The 17,840-nt window shown below is 38.0% G+C and overlaps 2 protein-coding genes across 2 annotated transcripts; both read left to right on the top strand.

Moving 5' to 3' along the window:
• Window positions 1-759: 759 nt before the first annotated feature.
• On the top strand, window positions 760-7,486 carry LOC114142509 (uncharacterized). The gene is made up of 8 exons (XM_028013820.1): window positions 760-888; window positions 1,582-1,643; window positions 1,810-2,031; window positions 2,295-2,472; window positions 3,663-3,822; window positions 6,863-6,985; window positions 7,100-7,216; window positions 7,294-7,486. Exons 1-8 carry the CDS (start codon window positions 884-886, stop codon window positions 7,366-7,368), a joined length of 942 nt encoding a protein of 313 aa, XP_027869621.1. The 5' UTR covers window positions 760-883; the 3' UTR covers window positions 7,369-7,486.
• Window positions 7,487-8,245: 759 nt separating this feature from the next.
• On the top strand, window positions 8,246-17,527 carry LOC114142508 (adhesion G-protein coupled receptor G2-like). Its single transcript, XM_028013819.1, has 6 exons — window positions 8,246-8,422; window positions 8,601-8,716; window positions 13,777-14,045; window positions 14,377-14,482; window positions 14,986-15,314; window positions 16,415-17,527. Exons 1-6 carry the CDS (start codon window positions 8,315-8,317, stop codon window positions 16,525-16,527), a joined length of 1,041 nt encoding a protein of 346 aa, XP_027869620.1. The 5' UTR covers window positions 8,246-8,314; the 3' UTR covers window positions 16,528-17,527.
• Window positions 17,528-17,840: the final 313 nt, after the last annotated feature.

Here is a 17,840-nt window from a genome sequence, read left to right as displayed (position 1 = left end):
ACAGACAGAATCAGAGCAGCACTCTGAACCAGTCAGAATATTTTTGCTGTCACCCCAAACAATATTTAGTTTTTTCTAATATATCACACAGAGAAAAGCCGTGGAGGTCCATTTTTCAGTCAGATTTTTCACCATAGTGATTCATACATTCAAAAATGTAATAGTTTTGAGCTAAATATTCAGTTTGCAAACTAAATATTTAGTACCCAACTAAACATAAGTCTGAGCTAAATATTTAGTTTATAAACTATTTAGTTCCAAATTAAACATTTCATTTCCAAACTAAACATTTAATTTCCAAACTAAATAATTATTTTCCAAATTAAATATTTTGCTCTGAGCCGATTAGTTAGCCTGCTAAGTAAGTATTCCACAAGCAAGTCAAATATTTAGCTTACTTGCGAACTAAACATTTAGGTTGCTCGCTAAATATTTAAAGCTAAAGATTATTACTATTAGTCAATCACACTATACATTTTTTTTTTTGAATCCAATGTAAAACCTGGGGTGTTTTCATTGTTGTTTAAGAATCTGAATCTTCCCCACGTCTACATTAACTCATCGTGTTTTCAGCGGTGGCCTTGTTCTGCTAACTGCTGCACCTGCAGTCAGTGGGACCGAAAAAACCCTTCAGATTCAAACCTGGTCATTTTCACATCATGTCATCATGTTGGATCATGTTCCTGTTGATATTAGCACAGAGCTGCACTGCGAACGTTACTCATTCACGGAGCTGAGGTGGCGCCATAAAGGTTATTTGCATGAAACAGAGAAGCACAGCAGCATCTTCGAGCGCCTTGTCGGAACGTTTGGTCTTGCGTCGGCCTCCTCTTCCCTTCATTCTGTTAACTTTAGAGGAAAAAGCAGTTCTGGCATCTGAAGGATGCGGTAAGTCTTTGTTTTTATTCTGTTGGATTTCTATAAATACATATAACATTGTAAAAGTAAAAAGATATTTGATTCTACATTGTGTGAAATAAAACATTAAGTCATGTTGCCAGTTTCTAGCATTTTGCTCTGCAATTTTTGATCTACTTTATCTTACAACCAACTCAAAAATGTTTCAGACATTTATTCAATAAGATTTTCTTTTCTCGGAGCTGCAGCAATCAAACCTTTTAATTGTTAGCCAGTTTTTGTACGTTTTCACTTGTATTTACTATTTATTTTTGGCGATTACCTCCTTGACGTGACCCTAATCTTTTCAGATCAGAACTTTGGCTAGGCCACTTTGAGATGTTGGCTTTACTTCTAGTCCGAAAAAAGATGCAATAAAAAAAACAAGTTTCAAATGTATGACAGTGTATGAAACGAAAACCCCTCATATCACACATGCATGTAGCAACAGTGGAGAGGAAAAAAAAAAACCTTTAACAGGAAGAAACCTCCAGCAGAACCAGAACCTTGTGCCACGACAGACTGGAGGTTCATATGAAGACAAGAACACACACTGGTTTTTTTGGCCAGGCCTTGTATGTAGAGAGAGAGAGATCCATACAGTAAGAATTTTACATAAATGTGTTAAGTAAAGGAAAATGTTCCTTTACCTTTCTTGTGTGTATTTTTATTCCATACACACAGAGCAAAAACCATAATTCCAGTTCTGGTTTCACTGCTGCTCCACCAGTCGAGGGCTGATCAAGGTATGAGTGCCAGATTTTTTTTTTTGTTTTCATTACTTGTTTAGAAAAAAAGGATCTGAGAACTCAGTTTCTCTAGAAGTGCAACATCAGTAACAGGGTAAAAATAGAGTAATTTTTATTGTTCTTTATACAATAAATGAGTTTTTTTTTTGCCTTCTGTCCTCAGTGTGTGTCAACATCTCTGAGTATAATCTGAACGTCACGGTGCCTTATGGCCACATGACTGAGAAGAGGACTGGCGAAGGTGCTGAATGTGAGAACGATGAAGAAGAATGTTTCTTTCAATGCGTACCAACCAATGAGACGTGGTTCCATGGATCATTTGGCTGCTTAAACTGTTCAGTGACAAATGGAAGTTATAACATCACTGTGTATACCATCCATGGAAGTAAGCAGGAGAATCTTTCTTGGGAAAGGTGTTATGTTTTTCCAGTTTAACCCGGAGTTAAGAGGTGGTTCATAATGTGTGCACAGCGCCTGTGTAAAAGACTCTGTTTACACCTGCATGCTAATTTGCACCAGTCTTGGTAAATAATTGATTTATATTGAAACTTTTACTTTTACCCTGCTATGCGATTTCACCAACCCACACTGTGTAAAATGCATATAATTTTTCATGGTGTTTTCTGTTTGATCTGTCTTTCCTGTCAGACATCTTGAACACTGTCTGCTACCACGCTCACTGCAGGGAAGACTCCATCCTGCCACTAATTCACAGATTGAAAGAAATTGACGACGCCCAGAAGGAACTGGGGGAACTCCTGTACATAAGAGATTCATGTCCGAGTCTCTTCAGAACCAGTTATGATATTAAGAAGGTGTATGTAATGTAAGTGCCAGTCTTTTGTTTTCTTTTTCTTTTCTTTTTGTTTTTTGGTAAGCAGAGTAGCCACTATAACATTGCCATTAAGACACTGACTTTCTTGTAGGCTCTTAAATTGACTGTGTGTACTGAACAGTGCCTTGCAAATGCATTTTTCCCCTTTATGACATTTTATCACACGAGAGCCACTAACGTGAAGTATTTTATTGTGATTTTATGAAACTGAACGACACAAAGTCACACGTAATTGGCAAAGAGAAAATGATTTGTGGTTTCGTTTTAAATGACAGTTTAGGCCAAACTGATTCGTATTTTGCTGATAGGTAGGGGTGTGGAGATTACATATAAATAAATGTACACGATCAAAAACATAAACAGAAAGAGTGCCTTCTGCTCTCTCATCTCCCACCTGCAACCCGTTAGTGAATCAGCCCAGGTCCTCTGTTCCAGCATTCACTCTCCCATTACTTATACCCCTCTTCTCCTCTCACTCCTCTCTAGTTCCTCACGTTTGATCCCGTTACGTCCCTGTTTCTCTCTACTGGCGGTTTGTTCCTGGTTTCTGTTTTTTGTCCTACTCTGGCTCCCTGAGCTCCATGTCATTTTTCTACATTTTAGCTTGTCATTTTAATTAAAACTTCACATCTGCTCACCGTCTCTGCCTTGCTTCATGCCTCGTCATGTCAGTTCAATATTGTGATTAGTGAAAGAAATCCAAAAGTACTCCAATTGGCCATATGCAATGTAAGAGACATCGAACATGTGGAGCAAGGTGATCTGGTCAGACGAGACAAAAGCTGAACTTTTTTTTTATGTGTTAAAAAACTGACACTACACATTACCCTGAACACACCATTCCCTACTGTGAAACATGGTAGTGGCAGCATCATTTCATGAGGATTTAAATCAAGCTTTATTCTAGTGGTGAAATAGCCCAGCCAAAGCCAGACCACATTCTAAAGTAAAATCTGTCCTAACACTTTAAAAATGTTCATAAAAATGTTCATAAAGATTTTTGACTTTGAGCTCCAATACAAAGAAGATCGGACATCTGTCTCTATGCACTAAGCCATGTTATTCTGTCAGGTAAATCCCCCAAAAAACCTATACCTGACTTAGGGGTGCATGCAAGGCACTGTATTCAATCATTGCTTGTTTCTATAAAGCAGACACGTTTTGTTTTGTCCCTTCTATAGACTGGAGAAGCAAATAATTCATGAAATTATGAATATGACTGAGTTTGAGGGTGGCAGCTCCAAGACCTACAACCTGAAGTACTTGTCTGTGAATGTTTCCAAAATCAGTGACACAGTCCTCAACGTTTCAGAAGACATGATCCCAATGAAAGCTCCTCAGGTATGAAAGGTGTATTCATGGTGTAATCTGCAGAGGAAGTACATTATCGTACTTCTCCATACCTCCGACCACTTTGAGAAATACTGTAAGCATACAGTACCTCTCGAAGTATCAACAAGCCTGTTTTCTGTTTTTGTTTTTTTTGTAGCAAATTTACTCATGATTCTATTTAATGAAAGTCATTATGAAAGTCACCCTGGCTGAATGAAATGCTTGAGAGTTTTGTATTAGTGATCCTGATCGATTTTCCCTGAGGCCTCTCAAACGATATGAATAGATTAGACAAATATTCCTGGTCCATTCAACCATGTTAAGTTACAAGTGTCATATAATGTCATCAAACATTATATGTTTGATGACATATAATGAACCCTAAGCCTTAGGGTTCAGACATAATGCTGAACCCTAAGGCTTAGGGTTCAGCATTAGGGTGCATTTACACCAGCCCTGTTTAGTCCACTTTAATTGAACTCTTGTTCATTTGCTTAGAAGGTTCGCTTGGTTTGCTTGGGGAGATGTGAATGCGTAATCAAACTCTGATGCAGACCAAGAATCAAAGTCTAAAACCTTAGGTGTTAGTTCGGTTGAAGGGATTTCTGGTGCGATCCAAATCCTGAATGTGAATGCCAATAGGATTGGAGGCCCCTCCAAAAGCAGGAAGTGAACTATGGCGCATGGCAAAATAAATGTGTGAGTCTAGCAGTAGAGGGAGGAATGGCTTGTGGTCTTTTGCCAAAGACAAAAGATAAATCCTACAACTACTAAAATCTGAGGCCACTCCATTTTTGTTTACATTTTGTGAAGAAGGAAGTTGCGCTCAGCGTCTTCTTCACAAGGTTTCATATTGTTTCTTTCAGTGGTTCTTGGTGCAGCACCTCCACCAAGAACCACTGGTGCAGCGAGGGTTTGAACAGGTTCATCAAAGGGCTTCATGGTTTGACATTGTGCAGTGTGAAAGTGAACCACATCATCTGAAAATGTAACCTGTTGCACCTTTGATACCCCGATCTAACCACATCTACCAGACTGCAAGTTATGAAAACAGCCGTAGTTGTGGTATACAGAAGCTTCTCCGGTCGCCTGCTGGAGTTTTACAGCACAACAGATAAAGTAAACACAGCAAACTTACTTTATGGCTTGGAGTGTCTATGATTTGCATGTTTTCCATTGCTCTGTTGCTTATATCTGACATCATGGTTGCTATGTTGTAGTACAATGGCACCATAGTCCTAAGTTTATATCCTCAATTCTATTATCCTTCAGAAGACCGCTTATAGTTTAGTAAGTTAAATCCTGAGTGAAGCAGGGAAATATAAAGATCCCTTCATGGGCCTGGAACACTGGAAACATGGATGACTCCCCTGGTTCTGTTTGCCTTCTTTCCGCTCAGTTCACATTCCCACAATACATTAGAGCTTCTGTGAGGTCCAAACTCTTTCCACATGACACAGCTAAGACATACATTTTTGTTTCTTTTTGATGGTCTCTGTGCTTAAAGACTTCTGAGATGCAGTGACTTGAGAAGTGGGAGAAGCTCTGAGCCTACACTTCAATCCAACATTCACAATTTTGATCAAAAGTAGTTTTTCTTAAATTAGCCTATCACCTATGATACTTTCACCTTTTAACATCCTAAAAGTCTTGAGAAAAAAATCCAGGTAGTCAGCCTATCAGCCAGTATCTTCAGAGTAAACACACATTCAGGGCTTTTTAGGTTTTCTGTGAAGAAACATTTTGTCGTGTTGGGTGGTTAGACAGCTGGGAGTAGGAGACAGAAAATAGTCACATCTTTTCCCAAGCAGATTACCAAGATAAAATCAAGGAGAAAGGGAAAGAAAATTATTTTTACTTAGAAAAACAATAGCTCAGAGAGCTTGAGCAAATACAGCAAAACCTACAAACCGGATGGCATATGGATGAAAAGAAAATACCACTTAATGAGAATGAGCAGGATGTGGCTGCAGTGGTTTAGATAGTTGTATCCATCTGGTGTTGCTACAAGCTTGATGTTTTCAAGTAGAGTCAGACAAACAATTTCTATTTATTGCTTTCATAGAGACAGAAGTACAAGTACGTTCAACACTTCTGCACAGCAACGAGGCATTCCTGGGGTGCCAGGAGCGCCTGGTATTTGTGGGTTATGTAGGAATATGAGTCCACTGCAAAATACCTTAAGATGGAGAGGAATATGCTGTTTCCTTCCCTGAGTCAAACGTTTAAGCCGGTTCTACTTCCAGCAAAACAGGTAGAACTCATTTGTCTGTGATGTCGACCAGGTTTAAGCCTCAGAGAATCTGTGTTCAGGATCTTTATTATTCAATATTCTTTCCGTCCCAACCTGCATTTATCTCTGGTATTACAATCATTTTGGGTTCTGATGAGTCTGATTTCCATTTATTTAATGTATTTCTTCCAAATACATATTTTAAACCTCCAACTTGTCTTTTGGATTGAATTGAATTTGTATTCAGAGGTTCCACTGTACCATCAGATGTTTCCTCTACCCTTTATTTCCACAACATAGAAAAAGTACATGATAAATAAAAGTCACCTGCAGCTTATTGGGCTGAAATGAATCGCGCAACATTTATATCTTGAGGTGAGATCAAGTTTAGATGATCCTCTGTGTATGTTGCCTCTATGTGGCGCGTCCTGCCAGCAACAAGGAGAGATGAAGGTGAGGAAGAGGAATGGAAGAAATGAAAGTTTATCTGCAGGTGTTGGATCTCTGAGGTCAGAAGAGGAAGAGGTTGAGAAACATTGACAATCCAATGTTTTCTTTTATACAGAGGTTAAATTAAGGTTATGTTTATTTATTTTTATACTATGAGGTGAATATTATGAAATATTATGGTGTAATGGAACAGGAAGTTGTACTTTTGCTACTTCCCTTTCGTTTCTGCCTGCTTGTCTACCATAAAAATACATTTTAATGAGAAAGGTTGTTTTTTTTTTAAATCAGCTGCTTTTAGTTTATATGTTAAAAATGTTTGGGTATATACTTTAAAGTGACATTATTTTGTGGTTTTATCATTACCAGTTATGGCCCAACAACGACTTGTCTGTCCCTGAGGTTTGGATCCCAGTGAACGCACTGAAACACATCCCACAAGAGCAGCGAGTTATCGGCCTGGTCAGCTACACGGACCCCAGCCAGTTCCAGGTGCGACCCGAACCGTCTGATTTTTATTGAACACCTTCTTCGAACAGTTTCCCGCGATAAATAAACGGTGTGTGCAGAGTGTCACGTGTTCTCCTGTTTTGTCTCCCGACTCAGTTTAGCACGGAGGATTTCCGCTCCATGGTTCTCAGGATAGAGACGTTAGGCGAGTCTCGCCTTCAGAATCTCAAGCCGCCAATCAGAATGATTTTCAGGGTTGTGAAACCAGAAGGGGTAAGACGCTTGGCTCACATTCACCGAGTCAAGAAAATGTGAGAGAAGGTGACTCTGAGTTGTTTGTGTTTTCACAGAATGTCTCCCAGTTACAGTGTCGCTACTTTGATGAAGACCACAGGAAGCCTGTAAAAGGTATGACCAACTTTTGACAAGCTGGTGTTCCAGATACATTCTAACAACAGCTACTGGTTAATTAACAAAAGAATCATCTTTAGTAATAACCACTTACAGTCGGTGGAAAACAGGAGTATCTAAAAAAAACTCTCTAAAACAGAGAGAAAACAATCTGTTTAGACCCTGAGCTTCTTTATTCGACTGCAAAAATGTTGAATCTTACCAAGTAATTCTGGTTTAGTTTCTAGTCAAAATATCTTAGCACACATTAACTAAGACAGAACTAACTTCCAAGTAACTTTTCAGCAAGACATTTATGTCAATAATTCCTTAATAGTGGTGAAAAACTACTAATTTCATTGGCAGATTACTTTCACTTATAAAATGGGAAAAATGTCTTTATATACGTAAAATAATCTATCAATGGAACTAGACGTTTTTCATCACTATTAAGGAATTGTTGACTTAAAGCAAGCTCATATGTCTTACTGAAAAGTTACTTGGAAGTTAATTTGTCTAATTTCAAGTATTCTAAGAAATTTACACAGGAAAGAAGATATGAATTACTTGGTAAGATTTTATGTTGCCGTTTTCTTTGTCAGTGTACTGAATGCCATTCTTGTTGGACAGCATATATATAATCCACACTGGCAGCCAACACCAGCTGGGTTCTGGTGCTGCTGTCACCAGAACAGCTAACATTTGATTCGAAGGTGGGGCTTGTTTCTGGAACGGTGGGGTCAGAGACTTTAATCCATTCATTGCATTTCATTAATCTCAGAGATTTTAATGTATTAAAGCAATTTTTTTTAGAGTTGCTGAAGTTAAGTATACTAGAGCATGTCTTACTTTTCAAACACACAGTTTGAAAAGCAACTTAAAATATCTTGATTACAAATGTGCCGTGTTCTCCACCAGTAACTCTGGTTACTGGTGGAGAACCAGTAACCAGGTTCTCCACCAGTAACTCAAAAACACTGAATGTTGTTTCAAGGTTTTGACTGGAAAGAAGATGGATGTGAAACTGAAATCGACCAAGATCAAGTTACCTGCAATTGCAGCCATGCAACACCCTTTGCCGTCCTTCTGGTAACAAGAAATAAAACTATAAGAAATTAGAATAAAAGAGTATATTGAGAGAAATGATGGTGATTTGCACTATTAACTTGTTTTCAAGAGTTTCTGAAAGTGAACCAGTAAGATTCAGAATCCCTGCTGGTATTTTCACCGTTTTTATTTATTTATTTATTTTTTTACTATTTTGTAGATAAGAACACCAATAGATGGAGCCCATTGGAAAATACTGTCTTACATCAGTTACATAGGCTGTGGGATTTCTCTTTTCTTCGGCGCTTCGTCTCTCGTTGTATATGTGTTTAACAGGTAAGCATCCACCTTTCAGGAAACAGCAGAATCTTACAAAATACTGAACATGTTTTTAACATGTTATGTATAGTTCAATAAAACTAATTAAGTTTTCCTTACTACAACACATGTTTTGATAAATTAAAAGTCTAAAGCAACCCATTGCTGCTAATTAGACCGAATAGTCTGGCTGCAGAAATATCCATTATCATCCAAAAGTGATGATGACATCCAACTACAGGGTAAAACAGCCAGTAATTAAAAAAGAAACCCATGTAAAACAAAAAATAACAAAAATACAAATTTAAAAGCACCAGACTACAGAGTTGGATTTCCAATCATCTACTTCTAAATGTACATGAAGAAACATTTAAAGTTTAATGTTCCATGTTAGGCCAAAGTCATGGTGGCAGGATGGAGCAGCTCAGAACCAGGGCAGCTCGCAGTTATCACATCAAATATGAACTTTTCTGTACAACTATGAAGAGTTAAATGTTCCGAAGAACTAATGAAAACCTGGATAAAAATGAGATATTCAACATGACAAAGCAAAACAAAACAATACTAAAAAAAACAAGAGATCCAACAATCCGTCCTACAGCCTGCAAGTGAAGGGCGTTCAGAGCAGCAAGACGCCCAGGTGAATTCACACCAGGACAGGTCACTCTGAGGACAGACCGAAGGATGTTTTAAGAAGTCCCCAAATGTCACCACGGCAACTACTGTGGGCTGCTTCTGATGGGAAAGTACGCGGCTGTGCAGTCAGAAAGACACAGTCGATGGAGTTGAGCAAAGAGATTAGTTGAACTAATGGAGGCAACACTTTCAATAATGAGGTCATGGGTTCATTTCCTCCTGCTAGAAACTCATTCTAAAGTGCTGCTAAGTGTCTTTATTTTCTGGAGAAAAAGAAAGTAGCTCTAATTGGACCTTGATATGTGAACATTTTGAAATACAGAACCAAATGTTTATTGGTTTTCTCGTCAGTCTCATCAGATTCTCGCCCTTTTTTTAGTTTTTCCATCTCCTCTGCCTTTGTTTTCCAGCTCAGAGTTACATTTAGCAGAAATCCACTTCAGTCTACTGACTGAAGAGCAGGATTTGTTTGTTTGGTTTTTTTTCACATGCATTGTAACTTCATTTTGACCAAGCAGTAAACTAGGACAGCCTGTGGAAATCATGAACCCAGAAGTGAAATCCTGGTTTTTGTCCACTGCTTGTGCACCAGTTTCATTTGAAACCGTCTGTCCACATCTTGTTTAATTCATCCTTGCAACATCTAAACACTCTGTGAAAGTCACTCTGCTTTCAACATCTGGTATAAAACAGAAAGTGATCTGGCTTTCACAGAAACTCATTAAAATGTATAGAAAACAGTTTAGCAGAAAACTGTTGCAACCTAAAGAGACGTTTAAATCACTGACACTCATCTTTTTTGCTTTACTTTTTATTTATGTGGTTTTTAGTCTGATGTATTGTGTTTTATTCTGATTATATTTATTGGGACATTGTAGTCAATGGCAAAGACTTAGTTAAACCACTGAAGGGGTTTTTACTATGAATATTTCCTCAACATCTGGCCTTGTTAATCAGATCAGAGTTTTTTCAAAGAAACTGTAATCTGTTACAAGTTACAGGAACTTATTGAGGACTGTGATGGACCGAGCAGTTAAAGAACAGCCAGGCACCGGTTTAAAGTCAAAATAGTTGTTTTTTATTTAACCCAAAACAAAACTTGGGTAAATAATAGAAAAAATGACAAAATTTGGGCCCATAAAAGAGGTCAAAGTAACAGACATCAACTCAGACTAACTCAAAGAACAGACCTCAAACAGAGACAAAAGGGGACTTAAATACTGGCTGATCAGGCCACATACAAAACACAAAGGGGAAAATACACAGAAACCTAACTGAAACTAACATAGCAAATCCTATTCCCCCCCTCTGGATGCTGAGTAATGGTGTGAACCAATTTGCAGTCTCAGCTGGCTTGCTCCACCCCTTCTCCACCTCTCTGCTCTCCTAAGGATTGGGCAGCCAGCACTTAAACTCAGAAACAAAACTAAGAACCTGTTACACCCTCAGGGGGTATAAATAAATTTCTGCCTGACAAAAACACACCAAAGTAGATCACTTATAGCCTCACAGCTATTAGATTTAAGAAGAAACTTTTGATACCTCTGTAAAGGTAAGATGTCATAGAATGGTTTTCTGGTGTCAGCACCATTGTAGCTTTGACCCTGCCTGAAATATTAGGGACAAAATACAAAATATTTTGCATTTTTTGAACCTCGCCAAAATTTTCTTTGAAATAAACATAGCAAAACACTACCAAAATATTATTTATAGCACAAAAAAGTAGTACAGACTTTTAAATCTAAATGTTGTGTAAAAGTATACCAAATTTGGACTCAATCAGATGAATCATATTGATTTTAGAATGCTATTAGTGAGAAATTTCTTAGGCGGAGAGGCCATTTTGGCACATTTATCCAAAAATGTCACCAAACTGTGCCAAATGTGTTTTTTACATCAATACTGGGGGTTTGTTAAAATTAAATAGCTTATTACCATCTAATGACACTTTCTACATATAATATAACCATTGGTCATGACATTTACCCCATTTATATGCAAAATGTACCATTGTGCACAGTATAATATGTATAATAATGATGAACTGAAGGCTCTTTCTTTGACTCCAAATAGAAAACTTTTATTGAAACAAGGTAAAACAGTCAAAAATACTTTTTGAAGTAATTTCCAAGAACAAATAAACAATTTTGAAAATCCACCACCACCACTAAATTTGACAAAAAATGACATACTGAAAATGAAGCTGCATCACATAGTCTTATAAAATAAAGCAGAGACACCAATGTTGCACTGTGACAACACATTTCTTATTTTGTAACAATTTTTTTGGCATAATGGACATCTTACCTCAAAGAAGATGAAGAATCATGAGAGGTGGGGGGAGGTTCAGCTCCATCTGAGCTTGATGGTTCGGCTTCCACTTGACTATAAACAAAAATAAAGTATTTGAAGAATTAGAGGTTTATTACAAAGTAATGAACCAAAGTAAACATGAAATCCTTACTAGTAAAATAAAACCCTGTTTTTAGTACAGCGAGATTTTTCTCAAGATTGTGGAAACATTGGCGTCATCATTTATTTGTGGCTCAGTGACTGTCATGTTTCTTTTTGTTTTCTTTTTCTTTTTGTTTTACTATGGACCTCTTTTGTGTCTGAAATAAAGATTGATTGATTGATTGATTGAAAACATATTTTAGTAAAACATAAATAAACAAATAACCACATGGTTTTACTTCCTGCCGTTATTACAAGCATATAATCACAGAGATAAATAAATAAATAGAACCAAAACATCAAATATTTTGTGTGAAATTGCGGGGGGAAACTTACACATCACCGAGATCAAGTCTGTCAGCTGTGTCCGGCTCTCAGGGGGTCTCTCCTCTCTGCCTCTCTCCTCTTCCTCCTCGTCCGAATCCCACCAGCTATAAGAAGAGTCTTCCAGCTCAACATCGCTCCGAAATATTTCTTCCAGCGCCTCCACATCTGACATCTTCCTCTGCGCCATTGCAGTTGAGCTAATTTTTGCTAGAGTTAGCTCCGCTCGTAGCAAATCGAAAAACCGTTGTTCTTTCGCAGAACGCACAAGTGAAATGAGAATTCTCACTGTACACACCTTATTTGAATGCTTCGAACTACGCTAATCGAAACCTATCCCGAAAAGAACCATTCACTGAGCGCATGCGCCGAGAGCGCACAGAGAACGCACGGAGAGCGCACGCGTTTAGATCGGGTTCCGGAAAATACGTCATGATTTTGCATAGCCGACATCTTGTGCCATGCTCTGAGAGTCTTTCCACTGTCTCGTGAAGCCACAAAAAGGCCGTGATGATCAGCTGATCGGCTGTTTTCCGCGCAGTTGCATCATCGCCCGAAGACCTTTAAATCTCATCGGCTGTTTTTAAATAGCTCTAAAATCTTAACATTTTGGGCAAAACCTTTATGCGGAATAGTTTTTGAAAGATTAAAGCCTCTTTTAGCGGATAATAATAAAAAAAAAAAAATTAAAGGCACGTGGAGCCTTTGTTTACAGAGCGAGCCGAGGTCATGTTTCAGCTGGACCCACCGGTGGGTCCGTCGGGTTCTAGCAAAACACAACAATATAAAATTAAATGTGCGCACTTATTCTAGAATACAATGTGATGTGTTGCTTTCTAAAAAAAACCAGTTATTCTGTAAATTAAATCCTAAACTTAAAGAAATCCAAATATAAGTGAGATGAACTTATTGCGTGTGGTGAGAGTGAATATTACCACATTTGTGTGGCTGTAACTGCAGCCATCACAAGGACAGAGAGAGAAGATAGAAATGGCCTTTTTGTCCCACAAACAGGAAATTCAAAAAATGATCTTCCTTCTCATCTGTCTAATTGGCTTGTCGTCAAATCTATCAACCGTGATTGTTTGGCGACCGTGAAATGGAAAAGTTTCTGACAAGAAAAAGGACAAAAGGAGCCATCCGTCAGCCCATAAAAACTGTGCAGATGAAATTAAATTTGACATATGATTGATAATAATATTTATAATATTTTCTTATAATCAAAAGAAGATATCCTTTTCCTGGTAGAAAATATTATTATCAGGTATGATATAATGATCAGATTGATGAATTCATAATATATTATCTACAAAACTCATTGGCAACTAAAATCAGAAGGTATGAGGCAGCACGACTGCTGAACAAACGTAATAATTAATGAACAGTGAATAAAAGTGAGAAATAAAAGTCTGTTCATTATATTAACATTGTTTATGGATTTGCAAAGTGGATCAGAAGCTAATAGTTTTTGGGGCCGCGGCTCGGAAAAGCTTGTTAACTCTGGATCACGTTGCAGATGTGATTTGGGTTTGTAGAAGTTTGACAAATCCCAGCTGTACTCCAAGAAAGTTCAGTAAATTCTGTGTTTTATTAAAGAGCTGAAAAAAATCTCTCGTTTATAACTGCTCGTCGCATCCTCATGGATCTGGTCTTTCATCCTTCAGGAGCCACAAAATGGACACTTCCATGTCCATCCACGTGTCTCTGAGCGGCGCCTTGTTTCTCCTTAACTCCACCTTCCTGCTGACTGAGTGGGGGCCCACGGTGGAGCCGGACTGGGTCTGTGAGTTTATAGCTGCGCTCATGCATTACTCGCTGCTCTGCTGTCTCACCTGGATGGCCATCGAGGCCCTGCACCTCTACCTGCTGCTGATAAAGGTGTACAACACCTACTACAAATGCTACCTGCTCAAACTGTCTCTCGTCGGATGGGGTGAGTGTTATGACATCGCTGAGTTACGGTTTGATGCAGGGCGAGAAAAAAAAGCTTCAGGTTTTCAGGAAGGCAAATCAAAATTTGGTTTACTTGGAAGAATATCTTCCTTTTTTTGACACTGAAAAAAATCACAGACAACACCATTTTTTTTTCTCCCTGTACTTTAGCTTGAGTATGAGCACCAAAACAATAGAGCTGAAAAAAAAAGAAGTTTGGGATTAATTTTAGAACATCTCAAAAAGTGATATTATTCAAAGTTTAATACTGAGTTCATGTGAGCCCTGAGTTTGTGTTAACGCCACTGAATGCCTAATTTTCTGTTTTCTAGGGATTCCTGCGATAATTGTGTCACTATCTTTGTCTGTGAAGAACGTTAAACAGTTTTACGGAGTTACAGAGTTGACCATGTCAGACACCAATCAAACCAACAGCATGTAAGTACAATATAACTTTACTTTCATTTTACGCTTTTTCTTTATTTTTCGCTCTCAAACTCGGAGCATTTATGTTTAGTTGTGATTATTTGTGACTATGCAACATTTTGACAACACTTTAATTGGCTGTAGGTGAATAGGGATCCTAATTTAATGTATAAAGCAGCACTAAATATAATATAACGGCTGACATTTTTCCCATTAACATATCTGGCGTGTAAAAAAACTCCATAAGATGTAAATTTTTAACAGATTGATTGTCATCAGCCTGTCTGATGATAATGTCAACATTATCCCAGTGGCTTCCTTGATCTTTCTTACAACAACAAAGTAGTTTCTGGGAAGTGAATGTGCTTTTAAAAAATCCCAAATGGCCAAAAAATCCCAAAAAATCAACATTTGGTGAAGTGATACAATGTGAGTGCAAAACACTCCGTCTTCTTCCTGTTACATTCAGAGACCCGCTGCTATTAACTGCCTGTTATTATCCGTCCGTCTCACAGCTGCTGGATCACAGATGACACCTACTTCTACTCGCTGAACCTTGTGTATTTCACCCTGATATTCATCTTTAACTCTGGCATTCTGATGGCAGTGGCCTCAAGCATCTGCAAGATGAAGAAAAAGTTAAAGACTAACTCAAAGCTTCAAGCTAGCGCCAGCAGAAAGTCAAAGGGAGTCCCACCGAGGTTCAGCGCGTCCTGCCAGAGCGGCCTGACTCTGCTGGGCCTCACCTGCCTGATGGGGACCACCTGGGGTCTGGCCTTCCTGGGTTCTGGTTATGTCAACTACGCAGTGCTCTATCTTTTCTGCATCCTCAATTCCCTACAAGGTAACAACTATCCGTTGCGTCTATCAAAGTGTTATCGTGCTGGTTAGCAGGGCTGGTTCTTGGTTTAGGCCTTTTCAGCGGTCGCCTAGGTCACCAACAGTAAGCATGGGGGATGGTAGAGGAGAAATACAAACAAAAGCTAATCAAACAATAAAGGAAATGGTGTAAAACATCAACTGCTTAGTGTCTAACAAAAAGTTCATAAAATATAAACATCAGTGACGCCTCTGTGCTCGTTTCACTCAATAGGTCTCCTTCTGCTCTGAAAGAAAATCTGCTGAAAACTAAATGTCCCTGCGGCTGTGTCACAGTCAGTTGACAAATAAAGAGATATTTAAATGAATCTACTTTTAGCTTTACCATTCAGAGTCTGTTAACTATATTTTACAGATTCAACCTGACGGTCTAACTCATCAGCATTAGCATGCCGGTTCTCTGAAGTTAATGTTAATGGTGGGACTCCATTCCTTTTTTTAATCAAGTTAAGGGATTCATTTCTTTGCAATTAATTACATTTTATTCAAAAACTATATATTGAACAAATAAGCAGCAGTTTCACGTTTTCTGCTAAATTACTGAACAAATAGATTCATGAGCTCAACTACAAAGATATTTATTGTTTTTAATCTATTTGGGTTATTTAACCATCAGACTGGTGCAAAGTTCTATTCTACCCATTGAGATTTTAACTTCTTTAGAGATATGAACTGTGAACGCTAACGTTAGCATTGGGGGCGTCGGTGCTGCCGCTACATGTTTAGCATTGAGATGCTATCTCAGGCTAGACTACCTTAGCTCATAGGTTAGCTCCTTTTAGCACAACTTGAACACAACAATCATCTTTTCCAGCATCCAATCAGATTGTTTAATGAAACAAAACGAATCCGCAGTTGGAAGCAGTTTAGTAAATTGTTTAGGAAATTGTCACATTCTGTTTTCTGACTGTTCAAAAGCGAAAGCTGGAATAGGATCATAGTTTATTCTGTTGTTGGGGGAAATCATAATCTTGCGTAGGGAAGAGAATTGGCTGAGATCATCTCTTCTTGTTTGAGAACAGTTCAAATTCAGACTTACCAATTTTTGCTTTCCTCTTTGTGAAGGTTTCTTTATTTTTGTGTGGATCTGTCTGTCGGCCAAGAAGCAGCGGAGGAAAGAAATGGAGCAGAAAGTGTCTTTGATCACTGCGGTGCATTCAGACACAAAAATGGACTAGATCTCTTCTGCCTCTGCATGGATCCCAGTAGATCCTCTTACAGAAATGCATCCGCATGTATGGGGAAAAAAACTGCAAAAAGCCTTAAAATTAATTCCTTTTTTATCGCAATTGCATATTTTTTACACATCCTCACAGTTAGAAGCACTTCTATAAGATCCTACAAAATAAATGTTAGCCATTTAATACTTAATGTTTCCCTGAGGTATACAGAGGCCCAATTCTTTCAGTCACTGTTCATAAGTGGGAAACACAGGAATCGTCTAAAGCAAGAACTCGGGCGCCAGAAGTTGCCCATGTCTACAGAAGGAGAAATAATTCAAAAGTTTAAAACAACTCAGAGCGTCACAGACGTGGCTGGAAGTGAACGGCACCAAACACAGACAGCAGGAAGGTAAGAAAAGTGGAAAAAGAAAATTAAAATCTCTCTGTCAATGAAGTTCTTCCTGGTTTTCAGTGAGTTCAGCGATAAAAGGCACAATTATTTTCACACATTTTTAACGTGTAATGCTGAGAAGTGTATAAGTATTTATATTACATTACATTTTGCCACAAACACCAGCGCATTCATCTTTCTTATTTTCAAATACACACAAACACACAACTCTTCAGTGCGGTGTGTGTACTCAGCTTTCAAGAATCAGGAAACCTTGTGAAACTGATTTTCATTGCAATTTCTGCTGCAACTCTTTTCACATACAGTATATACCAGCTTTGCACATTTTTACCCAACGTTCCTTGCAAAGAGCTGTAATTTAGTCCGACTGGGCGGAGTGTATCTGTGAATGTGCATCTGAAAATGCATGCCACATTTTCAGATTTTGAGTTGTAAAACATTTTCATAAAACTTGTAGTATCTTTGTTCCTCTTTACAATACTTTGTGTTGGTCTGTTCCATAAAATCTCAATAAAATGTGTGGAAGTTTGTGTATTTTCTATGACACGATTATGTAAACGTTTTTAAGCGTAATAATACTTAGACAAGACACTGCACATTTAGAATCCACACATCATATTAGATTGAAAAATGTTATTTTATTTTTTTTGTTTTTAATTGGGATCCTGTTGATTAGTTATGTGTGTGTATGTGGGGGGGTGTGGGCATGTTTCTATACTATTTAACTAAGTCTTTGCCATTGACTACAATGTCCCAATAAATATAATCAGAATAAAACACAATACATCAGACTAAAAACCACATAAATAAAAAGTAAAGCAAAAAAGATGAGTGTCAGTGATTTAAACGTCTCTTTAGGTTGCAACAGTTTTCTGCTAAACTGTTTTCTATACATTTTAATGAGTTTCTGTGAAAG

This window comes from Xiphophorus couchianus, chromosome 4 (assembly GCF_001444195.1).
Source record: "Xiphophorus couchianus chromosome 4, X_couchianus-1.0, whole genome shotgun sequence".
Lineage (NCBI taxonomy): Eukaryota > Metazoa > Chordata > Actinopteri > Cyprinodontiformes > Poeciliidae > Xiphophorus > Xiphophorus couchianus.
This window is presented reverse-complemented; position numbering and strand designations above follow the sequence as displayed.